A 22,400-nucleotide genomic window follows, 5' to 3' on the forward strand; every position below is an offset into this window, starting at 1 on the left:
TGAGCAATTGTGCGTCATTTGTACTATAATTATTGTATTTTACTTTACAATTATTAAATTGTTATTATCTCAACCTATAGGTTTTACCTTTGTCTGATTCTCTTCCCCATCTCATGGGGAAGGGGAGAGGGAAGCAAGCAAGCAGTTGGGTGGTACTCAATTGCCAACTGGAATTAAACCACGAAATGCTGTTATTGAAAGAATGATTTCTGTCTTATTGTCACACTAAGAAGTAATCTGCTGTATGACTTTTTTCACTTACCTCTTAATTGTTGCTTGTGAAACATCCTCAAAGCTATAGAAGGAGCTAAAAAAACCCAGATTTTTTTAGTAAGCCCCATTTTGAAATTACATTTATGTTCAGGTCTTAACCTGGGGACACAAGGAGCTTCAAAGCTGGCATCGTTCATTCTCTTAAATGTGCTTCATTTGTCAGGTGTTGCATGGGAGACAGCTCTCCCAGTAGGTCCTGCAGCCATGACAGGGTGCATTCAGAGCAGAGTGGAGTTCGTGCCACTGAGTTTTCATTTGTTCTGCATCTAAAGTGGGAGTGAACTGTACTCTGGTGGCACAGTCAGTTTTTGTAGATTTTGATGTATCATTAAAATGACTTTTTATAAAATATGGGGGGTTCTCATTGTAGTGAATTCCTATGGCTATCCAAAGAGGGAACCAACAGGGTTCAGTGTTGTCTTGTTCCCTCCTTCCTTGTGTAAACCCTGAAACCTAATAGCAAGCTTAAACGTTAACACTCATTGTTTTATCTTTGATCACTTTGGAGCACTGTCACAGATTTTTAAATGAATTTAGGTAGAATAGTATTTCTTCTCTAGGCTAGATGTTGTAAACTTCCAAACTTGCTATATTTCTTGGTGATTTTTAAGTGTCAGATACTTTATTTCACACTAAAAGCTACAATTTCATAGTATAGGTGGAATTTCACACCAACTTAAATACGGATTAAAATATTGTGCACAAGACTAGGACTAATTATGGGGAATCCACTCTTACTGCTTTTCATACAGGCTGACTTCAGCTTTCCTACAGATTTAGTATCCATCCGTCCCTGATAATTGGTGAGGTCGGTCTTAACGTGTTTCGTGCTCTTAAGTGAGGGGAAAATTCATGACCTAGCATTTTACAGTGTCCAGTTTAATTTCTTTTCAGCAGCAAGTCAAATGATCTGTACCTTTTAACAGCAGCAGCTTATAAGATGATACTCCCATTGTCAATAATTTGCTTTATCTATTTGTTACTTGTTTGGGATCTTGACATCTCCCCACTTAGCAGGAAGTAAGTGTTTTGGCAGCTAAACTTGCTTGCAAACTTCCAGAGTGTGTCTAACACGTTAAAGACCAGCAGTGCATTCCCGTAGGCAGAATGGTAAAGTATACCAAATTTATAGTTAGGTAGCACATTTCAATCCTTTGTCTTATTTACCGGGTGACTGCTCATTTTATTTGTTCAACTACAAACCCAGCTTGAGGTTGAGGTTAGTAGGAGTCTCAGAGACACAAAGCAGGCCATGTCTAGAGCACATTCATCTGAACATCTTGTTTTTTGACAATGCACTTCGTGCTGGAAAATATTCATTGCAGCAAATAGCTACAATACTAACTTGTCATGGCACTACAGGAGATACAATTCAAAATACAGAATTCTAGCAATAACATTGCAAATCCTAAAAATCTGCCTTCATAAGTAGTGATGTTGCAAGGAAACATTTTGCATAAGAATTATGAATTTAAATGAATTAAAACACCCAAGTTATTACAAATTCACTAAGCCAGTCACATTAAAGCAACCTGTTGCTTCATCACAAAGGCTCTTTATATTCAATTGTCTTACTGTTTCCCAAAATTAGCAGTAAAGGGGCATTACCTCTAAAGACTTGACTTAAATGTGTCCCTCTCCCATCGTCTCCAGCATGAATGGCCTGTATCTGCTGGGTTTAATTTTCTCTGGCATGAAAGCTCAGCTGTATTATACATTTTGATGAAGTTAAGGCCAGTTTCAAGTAGTGTAGATGAAAAACATTTTTGCAGTTCTTCACTCATTGTGAGTACTGGACATCATTCAGTGCCTAGGACATGAAACAGGATGAGTTATAATTTCATCTGTTTAAATTGTTAATTTTGACAACCATCTTTAGTGGAAGCAAGTAACTAATACCTGTTTCAACACTTTCTTCATCTCTATAGATTTGCACTTACATTTCACACTTGAACCTCATATGGAGACAGTGTTGGACTGGGCTCATTTAAAAAGCAATTGGGTAATCTTTAAGGTTCAAAAGGGCCATGATGCAAATGTTTTCATACACAAGATTTAGACTACTGATAATTTCAAGCACTAGGAATTTTATTAATATATTATTGTAGACGCTTTTTGCTGTACTTGTTTTGTTGGGTCTAACCACAGGTTGTTTTTTTTTTTACTCTGTGGAACTTGATGACTCTTGTTTGCAACCCTGGCAGAAGGCATGTTCAGGAAAATACTTCTGTCTGGTATTTGTTCTCATTCGATGTAACAGGTGAAGAATTTAATGTGGTTTTTCCCTCATAAGTATTTAAACTTACGGTGACAAATTGAAAGAGAATGACCTTCAAGCAGTGTATTGCGAAGATGCTTGAGTGTATGCTTTGGGGACCTCCTCCCAGGCACAAAATGGATTGAAGAACTCAGATGGGGGTGATCTGAGCAATTAATGGCGAAGATGAGTGTCGAATGAGTATGAGCAAGGCAGGATTGCATTTTTCAGGGCTGGTGAAAAGGAAGTTATATTCATGGAGGTGCAATAAAAACATGATTGCCAAGTCCTAGCTGTGCATGGATAGGAAATGTGTCTTGAATGTTATACACAGAAGGATTCTTATATGAGAAAATTTAACAGAAACCCAGCTTAGGTGTCAAGTATCAACTTTAGTCAAGGCAGTGGACGAGGAATAATATGAGTATGGTATGTTTTGATGGTTGGGTTTTTTTCTCTCCAAGAAGAATCCATGAGGGATTTCACTGTAACATATCAAAGAAAGATAGGATCCGTCTTTGCAAAGTAAAGTTCAAGAAGGAGTGTAACTTTTAAATTACGATTTCTCTATCTCAGTATACTTAATCATATTTTCAGGCTGAGGTTGCTGCATTGACCTGTAATTATTCTTTGAATACTAATGCAAGTTATGAAACGTTACAGAAAGTATAGGCAGTCTTTTATGACAAAGTAGTTTAGCCTTGATGGGTAATAAAAACAATGAGATAAGCCAGCTATTAAGAAAGGAAAGAGCATCCCTCTGGAACACTGGGTTCTCTTTCATGTGTTAACTCTCTTCATGTCACCTGTGCCTGCAATCTCTTTCAATTAAACTAGTGGACATTTTTAAACAACGTGCTTTCTAATCTGCTTTAGGAACATTCATCTAATTTATCAGAATTTTGGAAGCTAAGAGGCAGCTTGAAATTGAATGTGGAGAAGTCAAGTCTCAGAACTGGTGATTCTTTCTACTGCTTCAGATGTGATCCCTGAGCATACAACCACTGCTGTTACAGGGGATCTTTTTCCTTAAGTCAATACCAATGTGCATATATCTTCTTCTGAAAAAAGAATATATTTGATTTTATATGGCTTGTTAGTCAATGTTTTGTGCTTTCAGAGTCCCTACTGTTGTAGTCAGATTCTTCAGGTTTTATGATGAAGACTTTATTTTCAAATACTTTTTTGGGTGTCTTAAAGATAATTGTCAAAATATGAGGGTAAAGCAACTGTGGAAAATAAAACCCAGCTGAGTGGCTATGTGATCAGGCTGAGTGTTAAATATGTAGTTGAAATGGATGAGCCTTAATATCCATCAGTAACTTAAAGAGGGTTCACATTATGAGCATCTTTACTGAAAATTAGAAAGTGGGCAGCTGGAGTTGAGTGGCTGAAGGACAGGAGTGCTGCACTCTGATTATGAGCACAGTTCACTGCTATGCAGTTAGCTTCCAGGCAGGGAGATGTGCTGATGAGCCATGAGGTAAAAGATTAGGCTCCCAGAACTCCTGCCAGTCCAGGGGTGATGCCAAACCTTGGAACGCAGCAGTGCTGTCTGTTTGGCCTCCCAAGCCCTAAATAGAAACCAGCAGCAGCAACCTGCTGCTTATAGGTAAAATACTAAAACTGGGGACCTGTCTAGTTTTTGTTCTCACACGGTCTCCTTGGTGCTCTTCACTGTGGGAAGAACTCTGCCTTCCCATTTGTTCTTCAGTTTTAGACAGGGTTCAGAAAGTAGTCTTGGTGAAAGCATGTATGAAAAGAAAGTAATTAAAAGTGAAAAGGAATGGCACTTTGCCTGCTGTTCCTGCAGCTTACAGTGCTAAGAATAAGAGTAGTTGTCTCTCTAATGCAGTAGATTATATGTAGTATGTAAACACACTTACTGTTCTATGTCCCAGTATTGATCTCCCCTAGAAAGCATACCAGTTTGGCACACATTTTTCTTGAAGTAATTAAATTATATTAAACTTTAAAACTTCCTATGTAAAAACTGTCCTGGTACATCCATTTCCCTTTAAGAATCTTCATATTTAAAATTGTGGTAATTTGCTACAATCTTACATAAACCTTTCCCAGCCTTTATTTGTCTTGCGTCATTCAGCCAGTAACTTGTCTGTTTTGTAATAAAAAGGTGATAGTTACTTTCATTCCTCATTGTTTAGATTATGTTCATTGGTTTTGCCACTCTGCTGTAAACAAAATAGCTTATTCACAAAAGAATGGGGATACCATCTTGTAAAAGCAGCTTATTTCATAAGGTAGCAGTAGCAATAATAGGAACCCTTCTCGCTAAAGATACTCCATGTGCACTTGTGATTGTCAGAAATGCTATAATTAGCTGTGATCTTAGTCAACAACTGAAAGCTTTGATCTTAATCCTTCATTAATGAGGCAGTTGCATATGTGGAATTCAGAGGCAAGGAATGCATCCACTGAATACTAAACTGCGGTTGGGTGATGCTCTCATTCCAAATGGTTTCCCATCCTATATGTAACAGCCAGTCTCATTCAGAAAAAGGACATCTACGAATCCTTTCACTCTGTATGAGATTGGTGAGAGACCATTGAGATTGGGGTGGGTTTTTTTTCACTGGAGATGCTGGTATGGATTATTCATTTTTATGCAAAATCATAAAAAAGCATCTGGGGGCATATTGTTGCTTTTTTTTCCTTTTTATTTTTTCCCTGATCATCTGATATTTAAGAATTATTGTTAAATAGCAAAAAATGTGTAGAGTATAATTTGGCCATACTATTGAATCTGTGTCTCCAGGAAGGTTAGGATTTTCAAGTTTAATAAAAACAAAACAAAACAAAAAAAAACCCAAACCACAAACAAACCAACCCACAACTGTTTAGGAACTGACAGGTAAAATGAATGCAAGTGTGAAGAATATGTCATCTGATACTGCCTTTCTTCCACACCTGTTAAAACACGCTTTTTTACCAGTTATCATGCAGTACTAGAATGAGATACCTAATAAAACAAGCAATGCATAGAAAATGAAACCTCCTTCTAAGAGCAGATGGGGTCATAAAATGAGATCAGGCTGCAGATTCTTGTGAGCAGCAAGCAGGTTGGGAGAAAACATCCATTTTACTCCTTGCTTTCCCACCTGTTCCCTGGCTGGATTTTGGAAGGAGATGCTGAAGCAGGATGTTTTCAAGGATGCTTTTGGGCAAATGGGGATTTATTTGCATAAGTTGTTCAAATACTTAATTGCAGGTACTACAAAAGTGGATGGCTTATTTCTGGTCTGGATTGCCAGCCTTATTTTGTGCCTAGCTTTGGCTTCCAACCATCAGGCCTTGGTTGCTTCTTTCTGATAAAGATATTGTCAGAAATCTTTTCTTAGCAGAGATTTTCTAAATCGATTTAGTAGTCCACTCCCTGATGGATGAGTGTAACTGAGCTTCTTACCATGAGGCAGGTCCCCCAAGCTTCCATGAGCCTGCATGCCTGTTTCCAAGCCTTCTTTGTCTTTGGGAGCATACAGTGGAGAGCCACGTGTGGCATTACACCGGCCATTTGCACCAGGTCAGGGGTAGCAGCTGTCTCCTCCTATGCAGTATTGCTTTTTGTTAGCATTACTCTCTTCAGTTTGTATTCAGGTATCAGTGTACTTCCTGCATCCTTTCCCATGCTCCTGGGCACAGCCTGGCTGCCTCAGGCACCCAGGTCTGTGGCATTTAATGCCTAGTCACTGTTTGATTTGGTTTTGCGCACCTTCCGGAGGGGCCTCAGTGCTCTGTCGTCATCGGCACCAGGCACTGAAATCAGGTTTTCCAATTCTCAGCACCTGCTACTCTCACTCGTTCAGAAGCACAGCAGCAAGCATCCCAGTGGGAGGTAAGGGAACTGTCTGAAAATCTGGCTGTAAAGGCCGTGTGTGTGAGACAGGGGCTTTGGAAAATCAGACCTTAAATGTACAGGTGGCTTAACTGATCTCAGTGCAAATGCTGGTGACCTTTCTTCCAGTTCAATAAATTAAAGGTTAAATTTGCATAATTTATTGGACAGTTATTTAAATCATCACTTCTTTCCACTCACATTTGTACAGACTTAAGTTTGGAAAAAATAAACTGTAAAAGGTGGTGGAGGACAGCAAATGCACTAGAGCTCTCCACCATTCCATCTTCCCATGATTAACCCTGCTGTGCCCTGCAGAGGCAGCAAAAGGAAGGTGTAGGCAGAGAGGAATGCTTCTCACACTGAGCTGATTAAACTGTGGAACTCATTGCCACACCATATTGTGAATGTTAAATCTCATGCAAGTTTCAGGGAGGGGTGGAGGGATTGGGGGATAAAATTAGGAGTCATGGAAGGAAAATGCCAGCAAGGTTAGCTAAACATTGTGAAAGAATATTCACTGCTCTTGCCTGGGGGTGTTTGGTGAACCCCTGGCAGGAAACAGGAGCTTGTAGGGGATGGCCTTTGCTCAGTCTGACACTTAAATTTCTTCCTCCTTTGAAATCAGTTTTCATGTTCTAAATGGAATTAAAATGGACTACACTTAACTTCAGCTTCAGGAAATAAAAAGATTCATTTGGTGCTTTAGGGATTAAAAAGCAAACATATATAGAAATGCTTTTGAGCATTACAGAAACGTTTTCACTCAGTCCGAAATCTGGGTTATTTGTTTTTGGAATTTGCTTTCACTGGATGTAGCCTTTCGGGCAAGCAGCACTGCACCACAGCACAAACCACATTATCTTTGTAGATGGGATGTTATCATTTAAAGTTTAAAAATAAAATTTTTATGCTTTTACCAGTATCAGAGACTAAATTGTCTGAAGCTGCAAGAGTAATCACTGAAAATATGGAGAGTTGTATTCCATTATTGGAATTCTTGTGACTCGTCAGGAAGCTTACTTGTTAAGTTTACAGTATACAAGCTTGTCATTAAATATTTATGAAACAAACCTAAAAATGGTGGGAGGAGTGAAAATTTATACTGCCTATGACTTCTGAATTGAATTTTTTTGGTTGCTTGTAGTTTTTTATTTATTTTGAGATAAACAAGGCCTTTCGTTTGATCCAGTAACTTCCAAAATCAATTGTGCAATTTATACCAACAGCAGACAAAACCATTCGTGCCTGTTGCAGAGAACATGTAGAAATACCTCAAATGCAGCCAGATCCAAAGGCTTTCTGTTCATTTTGTGGCTGTTTTGTTTTGCTGTTGGGATTGTACTTCTAAGGTAAAATTGGAGGAAAAGTTTGGATTCTGGGTTAAGTTTTTCTTAAAATTTGAGGATGTATTTCATTGGGACTAATGTGTTGTACTTCTAACCTGATATTTTAATTTCTTTTTAAATAATTTATCATAGGTGTGGTTATATTTCAACTTGTTTTACGGAAAGTAGTCATAAATAAATACTGGTTGTTATTACTCAGGCTGACCTTCAGATTAAAGTTTGCTTTTGCTGAAGACCTTGAGAAGCGTTTGAGGTGTGGGAGAGTCCTGGGTTTTTCCCTACCTGTATTAGTCTATCTACTAAACTGTATTACCTCTGTAAGTAAAGTTAACCATACTACATGAAGTCAAATGTATTTAAAAACAAAAATCCTGTACAGCTATGTGTACAGTCTTTGTCAGAATTTTTAAACTAACTTAGCAATTATTGAAGTAAATGTGACCAGGGATATGAAACTAATTATATAATAAAATATTTAGGAACAGTCTAGTTCACATGAAATAGCTGGTCATCATTGGAGAGTTTTTTAAATTGCTGTTATGGCCCTAGCACAGAAATGTTACTCCAGTTAATGCAGGGGTCGTTGGATGTCGGTGTGTAGTGGGTGAACTGTTGCTCACCTTGCTTGAATTACCCTAAACACAAATCTTTCCACTAACAGTGTGATAGATATTGCCTAATTATCTGACAGGAGTGGCTGGCAGTTAGTGCAAGGTTGCTGATTATTTCCACTATCCATGAGGGGTTTTCTTAATGAAATTTGTTACAAATAAATATCTGTGAGACCAAACTGTCACTAAGGGAAGGATTTGAGGCGTTTTGTTAGGGTACTGTGGGGTCCATAGGTGCTCTAAAGATATTTGCATTGCGCTTTGTGTGTGTTACAGTTTATCTTTTAAAAATAAACTAATATACAACACACGTAACTTTGCAAAGGGCTTTTTGCTGGCGTATGTGCTGGTCATTGCCAGTCTTTTTTTCCTTGGAGTTCTGACTTTGGCTGCAATTTCTAACCTGTTCTTTGTAGAGTTTCTCCTGGTTTATAAAACAGGGAGGGGGGGAAATCCTTGTATATTCACGTATGTATTTGCTATGTATAACATATTCACCTAAACCACATTCTTATATCTTCCTCTGACATTAAAGGAATGGATTTATTCTGATGGAAATTAGAACAGATGTCTGATGCTTGGTCCGAGTGAAATTTTACCTGTACTAAAGTAGAAATTCTGCTTTTCTTTCCCTCTCCCTGCCTCAAAATTTCACCTCAGTCCCTACTACAGCTGCTAGCACTCCTGATGCTGTGGACAAATACTTGGAGACACCTGGAGATGAGAATGAACATGCCCATTTCCAGAAAGCCAAGGAGAGACTCGAAGCTAAGCACCGTGAAAGGATGTCTCAGGTAAGGGGACATTTCTTCCTAAATGTGAGAGTTTTGTCTGTTGAGTCATAAGATGGTCGGGATCCTTTATCTTCTTGCTTCCCAAGGCTTCAGCCAGCTGCCCTGCCTATTTGCAGTGCTGTAAGTACACCATTTACTGCTTTTCTGACCCTTACCTAAGAATTCAGCTGGCCGGGACACACATTTGTGGCTGGGTGGCAGCTGTGTTCATAAATCACTACAGTTAATTGTGCTGGTGAAAAGGGAAAAAAAAGTCTGTTAAAAATTGCTCTCATCTTTGTGGAAGAGTGTTTGGTTTGTGAGATTATTCTTGTTTCTAAGTGAAGAACTTGACCATTTTATTAGTCATCTTCGCTGCAGCTCAGGGAGATTGCTTGTTACGAGGTTCATTCTCTGCGTGTACACATACATGGTGATAACTTGAGATCGCATATGTTCATCTAATGGTCTTGAGCTTCAAGGTAACATGAAATGCATCTAAAGCCAAAGAAAAGAGGAAAAAATAGTTCTTTTGAGCTGAACTAAAATCCAGCTGAATCAACCCTTTTCTTTCATTTAACCAAGAAGATTTGTGTAGCCTGAAAGCGTACAGTTTTTAATCCTATTGAACACTAAGAGATGAGCTATCCACTCTCTGAGAAATAACAGCAATGCCAATAAAAAAATTTCACAGTTCTGCTCTAATAGCAGCAAAGAAAAAATAAAAGAGGTTTAAAGGAATGCCTGTGGTGTAGGATGGAACAGCCACCAGAATGAATGTAGTGCAGTTCAGATGCACTGCATATATCTGCATAGGTATTTTACTATAGTTTTTCATTGTAACTTTGTTCCCCTGTTGCATTTTCAGTGTTTGTGACACTTTAACCTTTAGCTCTGTGCTAAAATGTTTGAATAAGCCTGAAATGAAGCTCTTAGTGTAAGTCCCACTCTGTTGGCATCGTAGCTATGCCTGGCCCTTTTCTAATAAATAGGGCAGGGCATCTTACCGGAAGCAGTCATATGATCAGTGCAAATCACATGCCGAGAATATGACACTTAAAAAGAAAGGCAGATAGGTGCTTCTCATCTGCCTCCACTTGGGAAGTGTTGTAGCACAAGAAAGCTGTCTACTTAAATAGAGAAAATAGAATCATAGAATGGTTTGGGTTGCAAGGGACCTTAAAGCTCATCTAGTTCCAACCCCTCTGCCATGGGCAGGGACACCTTCCACTAGTCCAGGTTGCTTAAAGCTACGTTCAGCCTGGCCTTGAACACTGCCAGGGGTGGGGCAGCCACAGCTTCTCTGGGAACCCCACACCAGTGTCTCACCAACCTTATAGTGAAGAACTTCTTCCTAACAGCTAATCTAAATCTACCCTTTGTCAGTTTAAAGTCATTCCCCATTGTCCTGTCACGTTTGCTTTCTTGTAGGCCCCTTTAGGTACTGGAAAGGTGCTGGAAGGTCTACCCTGAGCCTTCTTGAGGCTGAACAAGCCCAACTCTCTCAGCCTTAAAGTGCTGTCATTTCCTTTCCTCTGGACAATTTGAGAACTTCATTAAAACAACCAGTGGCCAAGGTGCGAGTGTTGCCGAGTGTGGGTGCATGCAGTGCCCAGCTCGGAGCCGGCCTGAAGCCATGAGGTGAATCAGGAGGGAGGTGAGCATGGTGAGCCATGGCTTGTGAGGTGGCAGCTCCCTCAGGGAGCATCTCATCCTAGTCCTCCTCGTTGTAAGCTTCTGTGTACCTGTAGTTTGAGAAAAACAGGCTGGGAATCAGGAGGATAAAAAAGGCAGGCACCCTGCCTGCCAGAGGAGAGGCTAGGCATGCAGAGGGTTGGCAGGTAATATAGTCATCACCCCATTATTGCCTCCCCTTGAAATAGCCCTTTTTATCAAAGACACTGTAGGGGAGGGTGGCTTGAAAGGAAAGGACAAGTCAGTGCAAAAGGCAGGTTTACCTGTAACACTTCTCAGATTCTCAGCACGGTTTCAGATTTGACTCTTAAAATCCCGATATGTAAAGGTCCAGGTCAGGTTAAGGGCAGTATTTGGGTGAACCATGTATTTTCTGTTTTCTACAAAGATGATGGCTTGTGAAAAATAACTAATCACATGCACAGGCACAGAGAAATTATCATGCAGAGAGACCATACAATGTCAATGCTTGAGACTAAAAGAATAAACTGGGAAAAGCTCTGAGCCATAGCCTCAGAAACCTTGTGGGTAAATGCACTGCACGATTTACCATGCACAGAAATGAAGGCTGTGGTTCCAGGGTTTGACTGAAGATCACGTTGGTGCTGCTTGTGCTCTGCCCTCGTTAGCACGTTCCCAGCCATCCTTTCTGTCAGCGCTAATGAGCGTACAGCCGCGGGGTGAGGCAGGTCAGCACCCTCATCTCACTGCAGTGCCTCTCTTCCAAAAAACAAGTAAAATAACCAACTGTGGCCAGTTCAGCAAGCTGAATCAGACCTGGGAAGCAGCAACATGATAGGGGTATCAAGAAGGAAAGATAGTTGATCTTTAATTTGCTTACCCTGCTTATGAAATCACAGCTTAAAGTACGTACGTCCTGAAATACTCAGAACCCCTGCAGAGCTCTGTAGAAGAGAGTTAGCTTACGTTTTTAAAAATTAGTTTTCCCTTCCATGAGTAGTGTTTTGAACAGTACCAAACTAGCCTCTCCTGGTTAACATTTCATATGCTCAGTAAATATAAGATCTTACGGAGAAGTAGAAAAGCCAACTAGTTTACATTCAGTGTTTCTTCACATGAACTGATATCTCTGTGTCCCATATCACTGGTGTCCTTTTCTAGCAATTTATTTAAAAATTACTTTTTGCATAGGAATAGGTATGTTCTTAATATATATTTAAGTAAAAATTGATTTGAAGCTGTTCCTTGCTATGTTAAAAACAGAACAGTGCTGAATAAGTTATATCAGTAAGATTTGCTGTCTATGATTTTCTCTAAAAAAAAAAGAAAGTTAACACGTGAGAGTCAGTAGCTAAGTCCTCCAGCTGCACTGAATATTTGTTTTATTCTATTTTTAGCTCGAAGTCCAGTTCTTTCAATGCTGAGAAATGGGGGCTTAGAAAGAAGCAGAAATGCCCTTTTTTCTTCTATTAAAAAGAGAGGAAATGATCAGTGGTTTTAGGAAAACTATCAAGTCGTTCTTTAATCTTGATAAATGTCATAATCTGAAATAAATTGGTTTCTTCACGAAATACAGGTATTTCTTAAATAAAGCAGCTAGTTTTGAAACAGTATTTGACTCGGTGCACACTTTACTTTGCAACAGCCAATTAATAAAAAAAATCAGATGCATTCTAGTTCACATATAAAATGTAATCACCTAAGGAATAAGGAAGTTTATCATTGAAAAAGTAAGTTGAAATTAAATATTTTAAACTAAACATGTCACTGGGACAAATGCATATGTTCTATATATCCTCTTCCTGAGATTTCCCTTTGTTTACCATGAAATTCAGACAACTTATATTTCTTTTTCTCCTGCATAAGATATTCACACAGGCAGGGGAGTCTGTGCTCTTTTTATACAATGACCTGGTGCTCCTGTGGTTCAGTCTGATTTGATCCCTTCTGCTCTTAAGTGCCCATCCCTTCAGACTACAGGCCATGAAAGTTTTTCTGCCTTTGTAACTACACTGAACCTAGAGCAACCAGGCTCATAAACTTTTATAGGCAGGACTGTAAAGAGAATTACACTAGCATACAATTTTAAGCTTTCCCCAGGAATTATTAATGCAACTCCAAATAACAGCAAAGGTACATTCCCATGCAAACAAGATAGTCATTCAGCGATGCATGTGTAACCTTTAAATGTTTGCTATTCTCTGACGTGTACCAGGGAGAGATTATGCTGACTGCAGGATGCGGTGGTTCTTGTTTCCTGTTTTGGTATGGTTCCCCTTTTCCTCTTTCTAGTTTGTCAACTCCTGTACAGCTCCCTCACTTCAGTAGTTGCTGCTAAATAGCCTGGTGGAACCAGATATTGAACCGTGCTCAAAGGGGCAATATATTTATCCATTTCTTTCCTCAAACATCTTGTGACATCCTCGTGTCTTAAATTTACTCATCCTCTGGCTGTTTACAGTATTTTAGGAATCATAGCAAGTACAGTACTTATTATAGGAATTTAATGATACCTTGTCTCCTAGAATAGTCTTGCTTCTTGGAAGTTCATTTCCAAAGCAAGCATCTGAAAATACTATAATCCTGAACCAGCCTCAGCCAGGCTGGTGTTACGTTCAAGACTTTTTTTGGATCATTGCATGACACTAATTCCAACATCCCAGAGAGGTCTTCAGCTGACTTTTAGTGTCAGTGGCACCATAGAATCACAGAATAGTTTGAGTTGGAAGGGACCTTAAAGATCACCTAGTTCCAACCTCCCTGGCATGAGCAGGGACACCTTCCAGGCTGTGCAATGCCCCATCCAACCTGGTCTTCAACACTGCCAGGGATGGGACAGCCACAGCTTCAAACACCTAATCTAAATCTACCCTTTGTCAGTTTAAAGTCATTCCCTCTTGTCCTGTCACTTCAAGCCCTTGTAAGAAGTCCCTCTGAAGATTTCCTGTAGGCCCCCTTTAAGTACTGGAAGGCTGCTGTAAGGTCTTCCTGGAGCCTTCTGCTTTACAGGCTCAACAAGCTCAATTCTCTCAGCCTGTTTCCATAGCAGAGGTGCTCCAGCCCTCTCATCATCTTTGTAGTCCTCCTCTGGACTCATGCAAGCAGGTCCACATTCTTCTTATGTTGGGAGCTCCAGAGCTGAACGCAGTACTCCAGGTGGGGTCTCATGAGAGCAGAGTAGAGGGGGAGAATCACTTCCCCGGACCTGCTGGTCACATTTCTTTTGATGCAGCCCAGGATACAGTTGGCTTTCTGGGCTGCACGCGCATTGTTGTCTCGTATTCTGTTTTTCATCCACCAATACCCTTAGGATCTTCTCCTCAGGGCTGCTCTCAATCCACTCATTACCCAGCCTGTATTTGTGCCTGGGATTGCCCCGACCCAGGGGCAGGACCTTGCACTTGGCCTTGTTGAACTTGATGAGGTTTGTACAGGTCCACATCTCAAGCATCCCTTTCCTCTAGAGTATCAACCACATCACTTAGATTGGTGTCATCCACAGGGTATATGCAATCCCACTGTCCATGTCCCTGGCAAATGTGTTAAATAATACTGGTCCTTGTATTCCCCAGATCCTACCATCTCTATTACTGTTTGCGGGAGGGCTCTTCCCTTCCTTAAAACTTTCAGGTTAGTAGAAATACCCCTCTCAGTTACAGTCAGAGCTCTTTGAAGAGGTGTAACGATGTTTTTATCATTAAAAAGGGGCAAGACTTAAGTGTAGAACAGAAGCCCTTGACAAATATAAGCATCTTATTGACATGACTTTGACCTTCTAACTTCAGGCAAGCTCCTCTGCTGGTCTGATTGCTGTAACCCAAGTGTCTGTCATAAATTCTTCTCTTGCAGATACGCTTCTGTGGGAGTAAATTCTGCTGTTTTCAATATAATGAGATTTGTGTACTTGGCATCTCTCTTAATAATGAATGACATTTTCCATGCTTCCTTTTTCCCTCTTGCTGTCCCCTACAGCCCAATTTCAAAAGGATGTCTGCCAAGCACTAAGTCCTGAGTTCTGAATAAGTTTGACTTTGAAATGGCTTGCTGCTTAAATCTCAACCAGAAGTTGTCATTTTCTGTGCACAAATCCGCCAAGCCTTGAAAAGCCATAAATCTGTATGACTTGATAGGTGTGTGCTGCCAATGAAGGCCAAGTTCAGCCTCTTTATGCACATGCATATCTGGGCATTTTTTTTTACCCTTCTTGCTGTTTATATTCCTAGAGTGCTATGGCATATTTCTTAGTCACTCAGAATTCTCTAAAGCAATGACCTTCAGCGAAGGCAGAAGTTTTCTCTGGGTGGTAGCATGGCTACCCATAGATAGCTATAGGGAAGCTGTATCTTCAGTTACTTAGCTTACACACAGAGATGCTTTCAACTATTGAAGTCTTCTCGGTTGCAAAAATCAACATTCAAAGAACGACTACACTGAATATTGTTTCTGCAAACAGCCGTGCTGTTCTGTATTTTTCACAAGCCATTCACTCTGGTTGCACCAGAGCTGAACTCTGAAGCCCATAATTTACGTCCCTCCCAACTAGCTGTGTAGGCTGTCAGTTTATCATCCTGCCTTCCATGCCTTAAAAGGCTTAGAGAAATAAAATGGGCAGAGACACCTGATCTAGCCAAAGGTCTCCTTATCACATTACCCACAGTACTTGTTTTCACTGTGCGGATTAGCAGAGAGTTAGTTTGGGGGATAAAGATGGCAAGGGAACTGTTCTTCTGAAAACCCATCAACTGCTCATTCAGAGTGAAAAAGAGCGGTAGGCAGATGTCAGAGATGTGATTTGAAGACGTGAAAGGAGAAGAGGGAGAAAAAAATCATGAAGTTGCTAACCTAGGCTAGCACTCATGTCATTGGAGTTTATTACTTGAATTAATGCCATAATTTCTGGGTCTTATGTAATGTTCACATCTTGGCACCAGTGACATATCAGCTCTCTAGAAAGGTGCTGTCTGTATACATGAGTTTTCTCAGCCACCACAGTCATATGGCCTAAGCATATACATAATCAAGAGATAAATACCTAACTTAATATTAACACTTATGCTCAGAGTGCTGCTGTGTATTTAATAAGCTTTTTCCAGAACACATCAAGGTCTCTGAATTATGTCAGTTCGTGTCCTCTAGTACTGCTTTGTCAGAGAAGCAGTGACATCTCCTGTACCAAAGTAACTGGTGGTGGGGCGATCTGTAACTTCAGTGTGCTGCACATCATGTTCTCTGTCCTCACCTCAGCTGCTTGCTATAACCCCTTGCAAATGAATTTTCATGTCCCCTTGTAAACTTGTTTCCTAGATCCTTAGAGTTTGGCTGCAATTTGCACATCAATGTGTATTTGTCTGATGAAAAGATAATGTAAATTAAAGAGGTACTTCAGGCTGCCAGTTTATATAGGTTACAGTACAATTCTTGGGACTTAAGTTTTAGCTTACAGTTCCCAGTAAAAGATTGATGTCAAAACTTGACTTCAGGTCTTTGTGCTTACAACTGCTGTCAACCATTCGCCTCCTGGAGCACAGAAGCAGGCAAAACAATTTCCCACTTTAAACTTTTCAGCATCACATTAACTTCCTAAAATACGTCTCCACTCTCTTGGGCTGTTATTGCAGCCAGAATCTCTTACAGATAAATAATTTCCCAGATACTGAGTTGATGTATTATTACTATAACTGATTTATTGTTTTCTTGAAATATATGCCAGGCTTTGGGTCAAGAAGAAGATGAAAACTTGACAACAAAATCCCATACGTGGATTCAGTCTTGAGTGTAGATCTCTGTATGCTGGTTAATCTACATAGGACTGAGAGGGGATTACATTTCAAGGACCAGGGCTTGTAAAAGTCTTCTTTGAGCCCAGGCTTGGTGTGTTTTTTTTTTAAGGCACAGGCTCAAGCAGATACCTTGAGGCACCATCAGTACTCTCCAGTCTGTTCCTCAAGTAGCTTGGTTAGCAATGTCGAGTATGTGGGAGAACTGGGCAGCCTGACATAGGAGTCAAGTGGTGGAAGCTCAACTTGCACATATGAGAGACAGCAGGTCAAACTTGTCCTGCCTTTGATACTAGTCTTGGTAAAATTTCAGTCATGCATGCGGACCCTGAGCTTTTCCAAAATTCCTTTTAGAAAGTATATATTTGACTGTTTCTAGTAAATAGTATGAAAGTGTGGGTTTGTGACAAAGGAAGGAAAGAAAATGCACATTTTGAGTTATTTCTTCTGTATTCTCATGACATTGTGCTAATACTGCAAATAAACGGGTCACTTGTGTGCATTGCATTTGGTGACAGCAATTGTTCCTGCATAAAATGTGTTTTCTGAGGAGATTGCTGTTTAGGTGTGAAATGAGTAAAGTCCCTAAGACAGACCAGAGAAGGTTTCGGATGCCATGGACAGTGAGTTAAGAATAACTCATTCCCTGACTATTGAAATACTGCCCTATGTTACCAGAGGATGTGGCCTCTCGCATTGCTGAAAGGAATGGTACTGAAAGTTCTCCTACATCATTTTTCTGTCAGCGTTGTACCTGAGATATAAATATATTCAGTTCCTGAAATGTTGGACAACTATTTCTGGGCAGACTAGCACAAATTCTTGATCTGTCTTACTCAAAAGCCAGCACTGTAGTCCAAGTAAGTCTAAACATTTTTGTGTTACCAAAACCACATCTGTTCGAATGAGTTGATATGCACTCATTTTGACCAAGGACATACAATAGATGGATGCAGTTGCCTTTCAGTCTGAGATGAAAAGGGGGTGGTGTGTTCATCAATAGTTACCTCCATTTCTCTCGCTTGAGGGGTAGTTGCTTCACAGTGGAGTTGTGAGAGCTCGGCACGATGTTCAGACACAGAAGTACCATCTTCGTTTAGTTTAGTAACAGGATCATACCTTTGTTAAATGTTGTAACTGCTTTCTGTAGAGATAAAAGGAGGAGAGGACTATAAAAAGATGACTGTTGGAGCTGCTCTGCTTGACTGTTGCTAAGGCCTGAGACAGGAGAGGAGAATGGGAAAGTCATGCTTCTTGTTTTGTTCGTTAGGTCATGAGAGAGTGGGAAGAGGCAGAACGCCAAGCAAAGAACTTGCCAAAGGCTGACAAGAAAGCTGTTATTCAGGTAAAGGAAAATGCACCCACAACCTTACCAGCTGGGGTCACGGTTAAAATACAGGTGGTGCCTATTTCTATGGGGATTTAATGTTATTCTCTGCTCTTGCTGTTGCTATTTTTGTGTCCAGCTGTTAGTGGCTGCTACGTGCCTTTCGCTTTGCAGCCAGTCCCTGGAACAGCAGGGCAGGGCATAGCTTAACTACACAAAGGGGTAAATTTCACTTGAATTCAGATTTGCTTTCAGCGAGAACTGAAAAGTTGGTTCCCATGGGTCCCATCAGAATTTAGTCCATGACAAACTAGTATAAGCTTCAGTATAAGCTTAAAGCAGAGATGGAAAATGTAATTTAAGGAAGGAGTCGCCATCAGTTTTATCTGAAAGAAACCCTCAGCCAAGAATTACTTTATCCAAAATTATGCTATAAATCAAAAATGCTGACAAGCCAGATACTCCTTGAATCTCACAGTGCCTGTGTCAGGTATTACTCACTACTGCTGGAATGATTTCAGTGCAAAACTATAAAAAAGTAGTGTTCAGAACCAGATTGCTTCACAATTAGATCCCACAGCTTTGCTCTCTGTGCCTTTTACCCAGTCAGTCTTTTCCTTTATTGAAATAAGTTTCAGCTTAGTTTCTTCTTCCTGGTAGCCAGACTTCACCCTTCTCTAGGCACAGTTCTCTAGAGCTGAACCACTGTCTTGGGGGTGGAAGGCAAATGAAGGCTTCACTGGTGGTACTGCTGAACATACCAGGATTATTTTATTAGAGTAATAAAATATGGCTGGGTGATCAGAAATAGAGGGCATTAGCAGTTCCCACTGAATTCAGCAAAATGTGCATTCAGTGGAGAGTTCCTGGGAGCCAAGCTAGGCTGACATGGGGGAAAGATTTTGGTGATTTGCAGATGGAGGTGTTCATGTCCGCTGGTCTGTCCTGATGTCATGGCTGTTCCTGTTGTGATGGATGTTTTTTTCAGCATTTCCAGGAGAAAGTGGAATCACTGGAACAAGAAGCAGCAAACGAAAGACAGCAGCTGGTGGAGACTCATATGGCACGGGTGGAAGCCATGCTGAATGACCGTCGCCGCATTGCTCTGGAGAACTACATCACAGCTCTGCAGACTGTCCCACCCAGGGTAAGTGCAGTACCACATGCTGTGTCAGCTGTGTCAAAATCACTGTAGTCATCCTGGGGAAAAATAAGGTGTGCGCAAGTACAGTCCAGCTGTGGAGCAGTGAGTGTGTGTTCCCCATGCAAGAGCTACTACAGCAGTCAGCTAGTTTGAAAGTTAAAAGTTCAGACTGTGTGCATAAGCACACACACCCCTACATGCCTATAGATACATACATACATACATAAATACACTGAAGCAGATAATGTGGAAACAATTTGGTTGTCAGAAACTGTAGCTGTTCACAGATCCTGCAGAAGGATGATGAAGCATCCCTCCAGGTGATGCACAGTAGGATACTTTATCATGTCAGGATAGCGCTTAAGGGTGAGGGTAGTTGTGATTTTCTGTTTTGTTTGTTCAAATTTGTGATGAAGGATCTTGTGAGGATTGTTGGATGGCATGAAGATAACACATTAGCAATTTAGGATTGTCTGTGGTAGATGCGATGATGGCTATTGCTGTGTATAAACACTTAAGCTGCGAATGTGGATTGAATATCTGTAATATTTGTATTCAATACCACAGTAACTGATCTGTGACCTTCAGAAGAGAATCCGCACAAGCACTGTGGGAAGATAAGTCAAATGTTTTATATACCTCTTGCCTCCTGAATACTTCCTAGATGGAAAAAAAATTATGTTACTAAAAGGCTTTAGGGTCAGCAGTGTAAGAAGTAGCCATTAGATCCTGAATTTGGCCTCACAGGGAGTTACTTCAGTATGGCTAACCTGGTAAAATTACATGTTTTAAGTGAATTTCCTTCTGCAGAGAAACCTGCGTGTTCAGCGAGCATGGAAAAGTGATCATCACCTTGGTTCTTTGTCACCATCAAACTCTTTCCTCCACCCTATGGTGCAAAACTCAATTGGTTTTACTGTGTGTACCAAATAAAAGAAAAATCTTTTATTTGGGTGTGAGTGTTATGAGAAGACTTCGGAGTAGTTGTGTTAAAGTGTTAATCTGTATTTTGCAGCACAATAATTTGTGGAAAATGAAGCTAGTCTAGTAAGTTGTTAGAGGAGGATGTTTGGTCTGAGTGCAAAATGGATATTGTAAACTCTGGCTGTAGGAAGGGTAGTAAAGGGCTTGGACTTGTTAGCAGACAGATTAGTGAGCTACAGGCTGTGGTGCAGCTTCCTTTAGCAAACTGGAGCCTGCAGCTCAGAACTGAAAGTGAAATGCAGTGAGTGCATAGACTGACTGCAGGTCGTGTTTGTTCTCTTGCAGCATGGTTTTGGGTAGTTCAGCTGAGGTAGGATTTCACATTTGGCTTTAGCCGTCAGCTGTTGCTGTGACGTTGAGCCTCGTGCAAATGTAATCCTGCCTGGAAAGTATCCTCGACACGACAAAGTTGTGTGTGGATCAGGCTGACAGGTTGGTTCTGCAGGTAACTGAGGTTGAGGTAAACAGTTCTTTTGCCAGTCGTGTTAATGGTACTGTCCTTGCCTCAGTATTTTTTGGTTGTGTGCTCTGTAGTTACTGACAGTGCAGGCCTGTGCCGCTGAACTGGTCAGATGTGTGCCAAAGCACAGGAAAAAACCTGACCTTGAATTCAGCATATTGTGGGGCAGAGGGTGAAACCTGAATAGTGATCGATGATAGCTGAACAGCCTAATGAATGAGTCCAGTCTACTGACTGCTTTGCAGGATATGGAGCCAGAAATGTGAATACATTGTGAATCCAAACTTTGGCTGCCTAGCCAAAGAGAAAATGGGGAGTAATTGAAAATTCCACTCTGATACTCTAGCTATATTTCTCTCTGGCAGTTCCCTAGTAAACTGAAAATACATCTGATGCAAATGTGTTGGTTTTGGAAGAGTACGTCGTATTACTGGTGACTTTGTAAGTAATCTTACAAAATGGAGGCTTTTCTGGAGTTCCCCCCAGATAGTTTTAAGAGCCTGCTTCAAATTACATGTTTTGCTATTAGTATGTTTACTACAAAGTTAGATTCTGAACATGTAAAAGCCATGGAGTCTCTTTCTCAGACGTTGTAAGGACAGGATTTGGGTTTAAATTGAAAAATAAGTTAGACTTTTTTATTGAAGTGCATGTCTTCTGCACACAGCTAGTGAGTGTAAATATGTACACCCTAAGTCTGGTGTATATAGATGTGTGTGTGCGCGCAAAAAGTATTTTCCATGTGCTGTTTAATCTCTTGGACATGCTGCCTTCTACTTGAATTTGAATATTCCCCAAGATTTTTTTGGACTTCTGGCAGACCACTTGAAGCAGCATGATTTCATTTAGCTCTTGGATATCTAGCAATCCGTGACCAGTCTTTGCCTGCAGATCAGTTACCACAGGAGTATAGTGAGCCTGGCAGTCCTGGTGTCATCAGACTGATCATGGATGTGATGCACGGTTTTCTGTGAGTGGTGACATCTTGATCTGCTGGGAACACTGTTTTCTGCATGTATACAGATTATGTGGGGCTTCTGTTCAAAGGGAAGGCTCTTCAGGGGAGCTGGAGAGAAACTTCCTCTGCCTCGGAAGGTCCTGAGCTATGGACAGGGAGGCTGTCTGTGTGACAAGTAGTATCATCATTTACTTGCTCCTTTGGAGGAGGCTTCTCTTGTAGGATAGCAAGGTATGGAACTAGGAGAACCTTTGCTCTGAGCCAGTAGGGTAGTCATTATGTTCTTGTACATGCCTAGAAAACCAGCTGTTTTCAGTGCCATCCTACCTGAAACTACAAAAGTCTGGGAATCCTTTAGGAATAGCTTCTGTATCGGACCAAAAACTTTCACTGCAGGTTTTTGTCAGGTGTTAAGCAGATGACTGCCCAACGCCAGTGTCAGAGGCATGCCTCAGAGTACCACTCTGGGCAGCCAGGGAAGCAAGGGGCATGCAGAGACAAAATTCCATAGCCTCAAAGTCTACTAGAAAATAAATTTGAGCACAACCAAATATTTGTACTGTTGTTCTGTTCTCAGAGCACTCATGCAGGCTGCCCAGAAAACTCACATTTGATCCTCGTCCCTGGTTCCTGATGCAGCTTAGCTGTGCTGCTACACTGTGTTGCCTTTGAAAATGGGGTGCAGCTGTTCAGTATCCAGTGTCAAAATACTGTATTGTTTCATCCTGCTCGATGGTCTTACTACAGAAAAGGAGGATTAGTGGCAGCTGGAACCAATATGCCTCTAGTTTTAAAAACAGTTGGAAATTTTCCCCTTCATTTTGCAAGTTAAATAGAGGAATTCAGATACATCATTCTCTGTGAGCGGATTGATTCTGTAATTTGCTTCTATTCCCCCTTTCACGTGCTTGTCAAATTTTGCTGGATTTACGTCTCCCTGTTTAATCTTTATTGGTAAGAGAGGCACATTCTCTGTGG

The 22,400-nt window shown here is 40.7% G+C and overlaps 1 protein-coding gene across 1 annotated transcript in view; it reads left to right on the top strand.

Annotated features, from left to right (window-relative positions):
• APP (amyloid beta (A4) precursor protein) overlaps window positions 1-22,400 on the top strand; it is a gene marked incomplete at its 5' end in the record, with an annotated part of 112,571 nt that overhangs the window by 33,821 nt on the left and 56,350 nt on the right. The window contains 3 exons of the mRNA XM_010014159.1: window positions 9,004-9,137; window positions 17,820-17,894; window positions 18,865-19,023. Coding sequence (XP_010012461.1) covers window positions 9,004-9,137; window positions 17,820-17,894; window positions 18,865-19,023 — 368 coding nt within the window. The remainder of the gene's footprint in view (window positions 1-9,003; window positions 9,138-17,819; window positions 17,895-18,864; window positions 19,024-22,400) is intronic.

This window comes from Nestor notabilis, unplaced genomic scaffold, assembly GCF_000696875.1.
Source record: "Nestor notabilis isolate BGI_N333 unplaced genomic scaffold, ASM69687v1 scaffold3905, whole genome shotgun sequence".
Lineage (NCBI taxonomy): Eukaryota > Metazoa > Chordata > Aves > Psittaciformes > Psittacidae > Nestor > Nestor notabilis.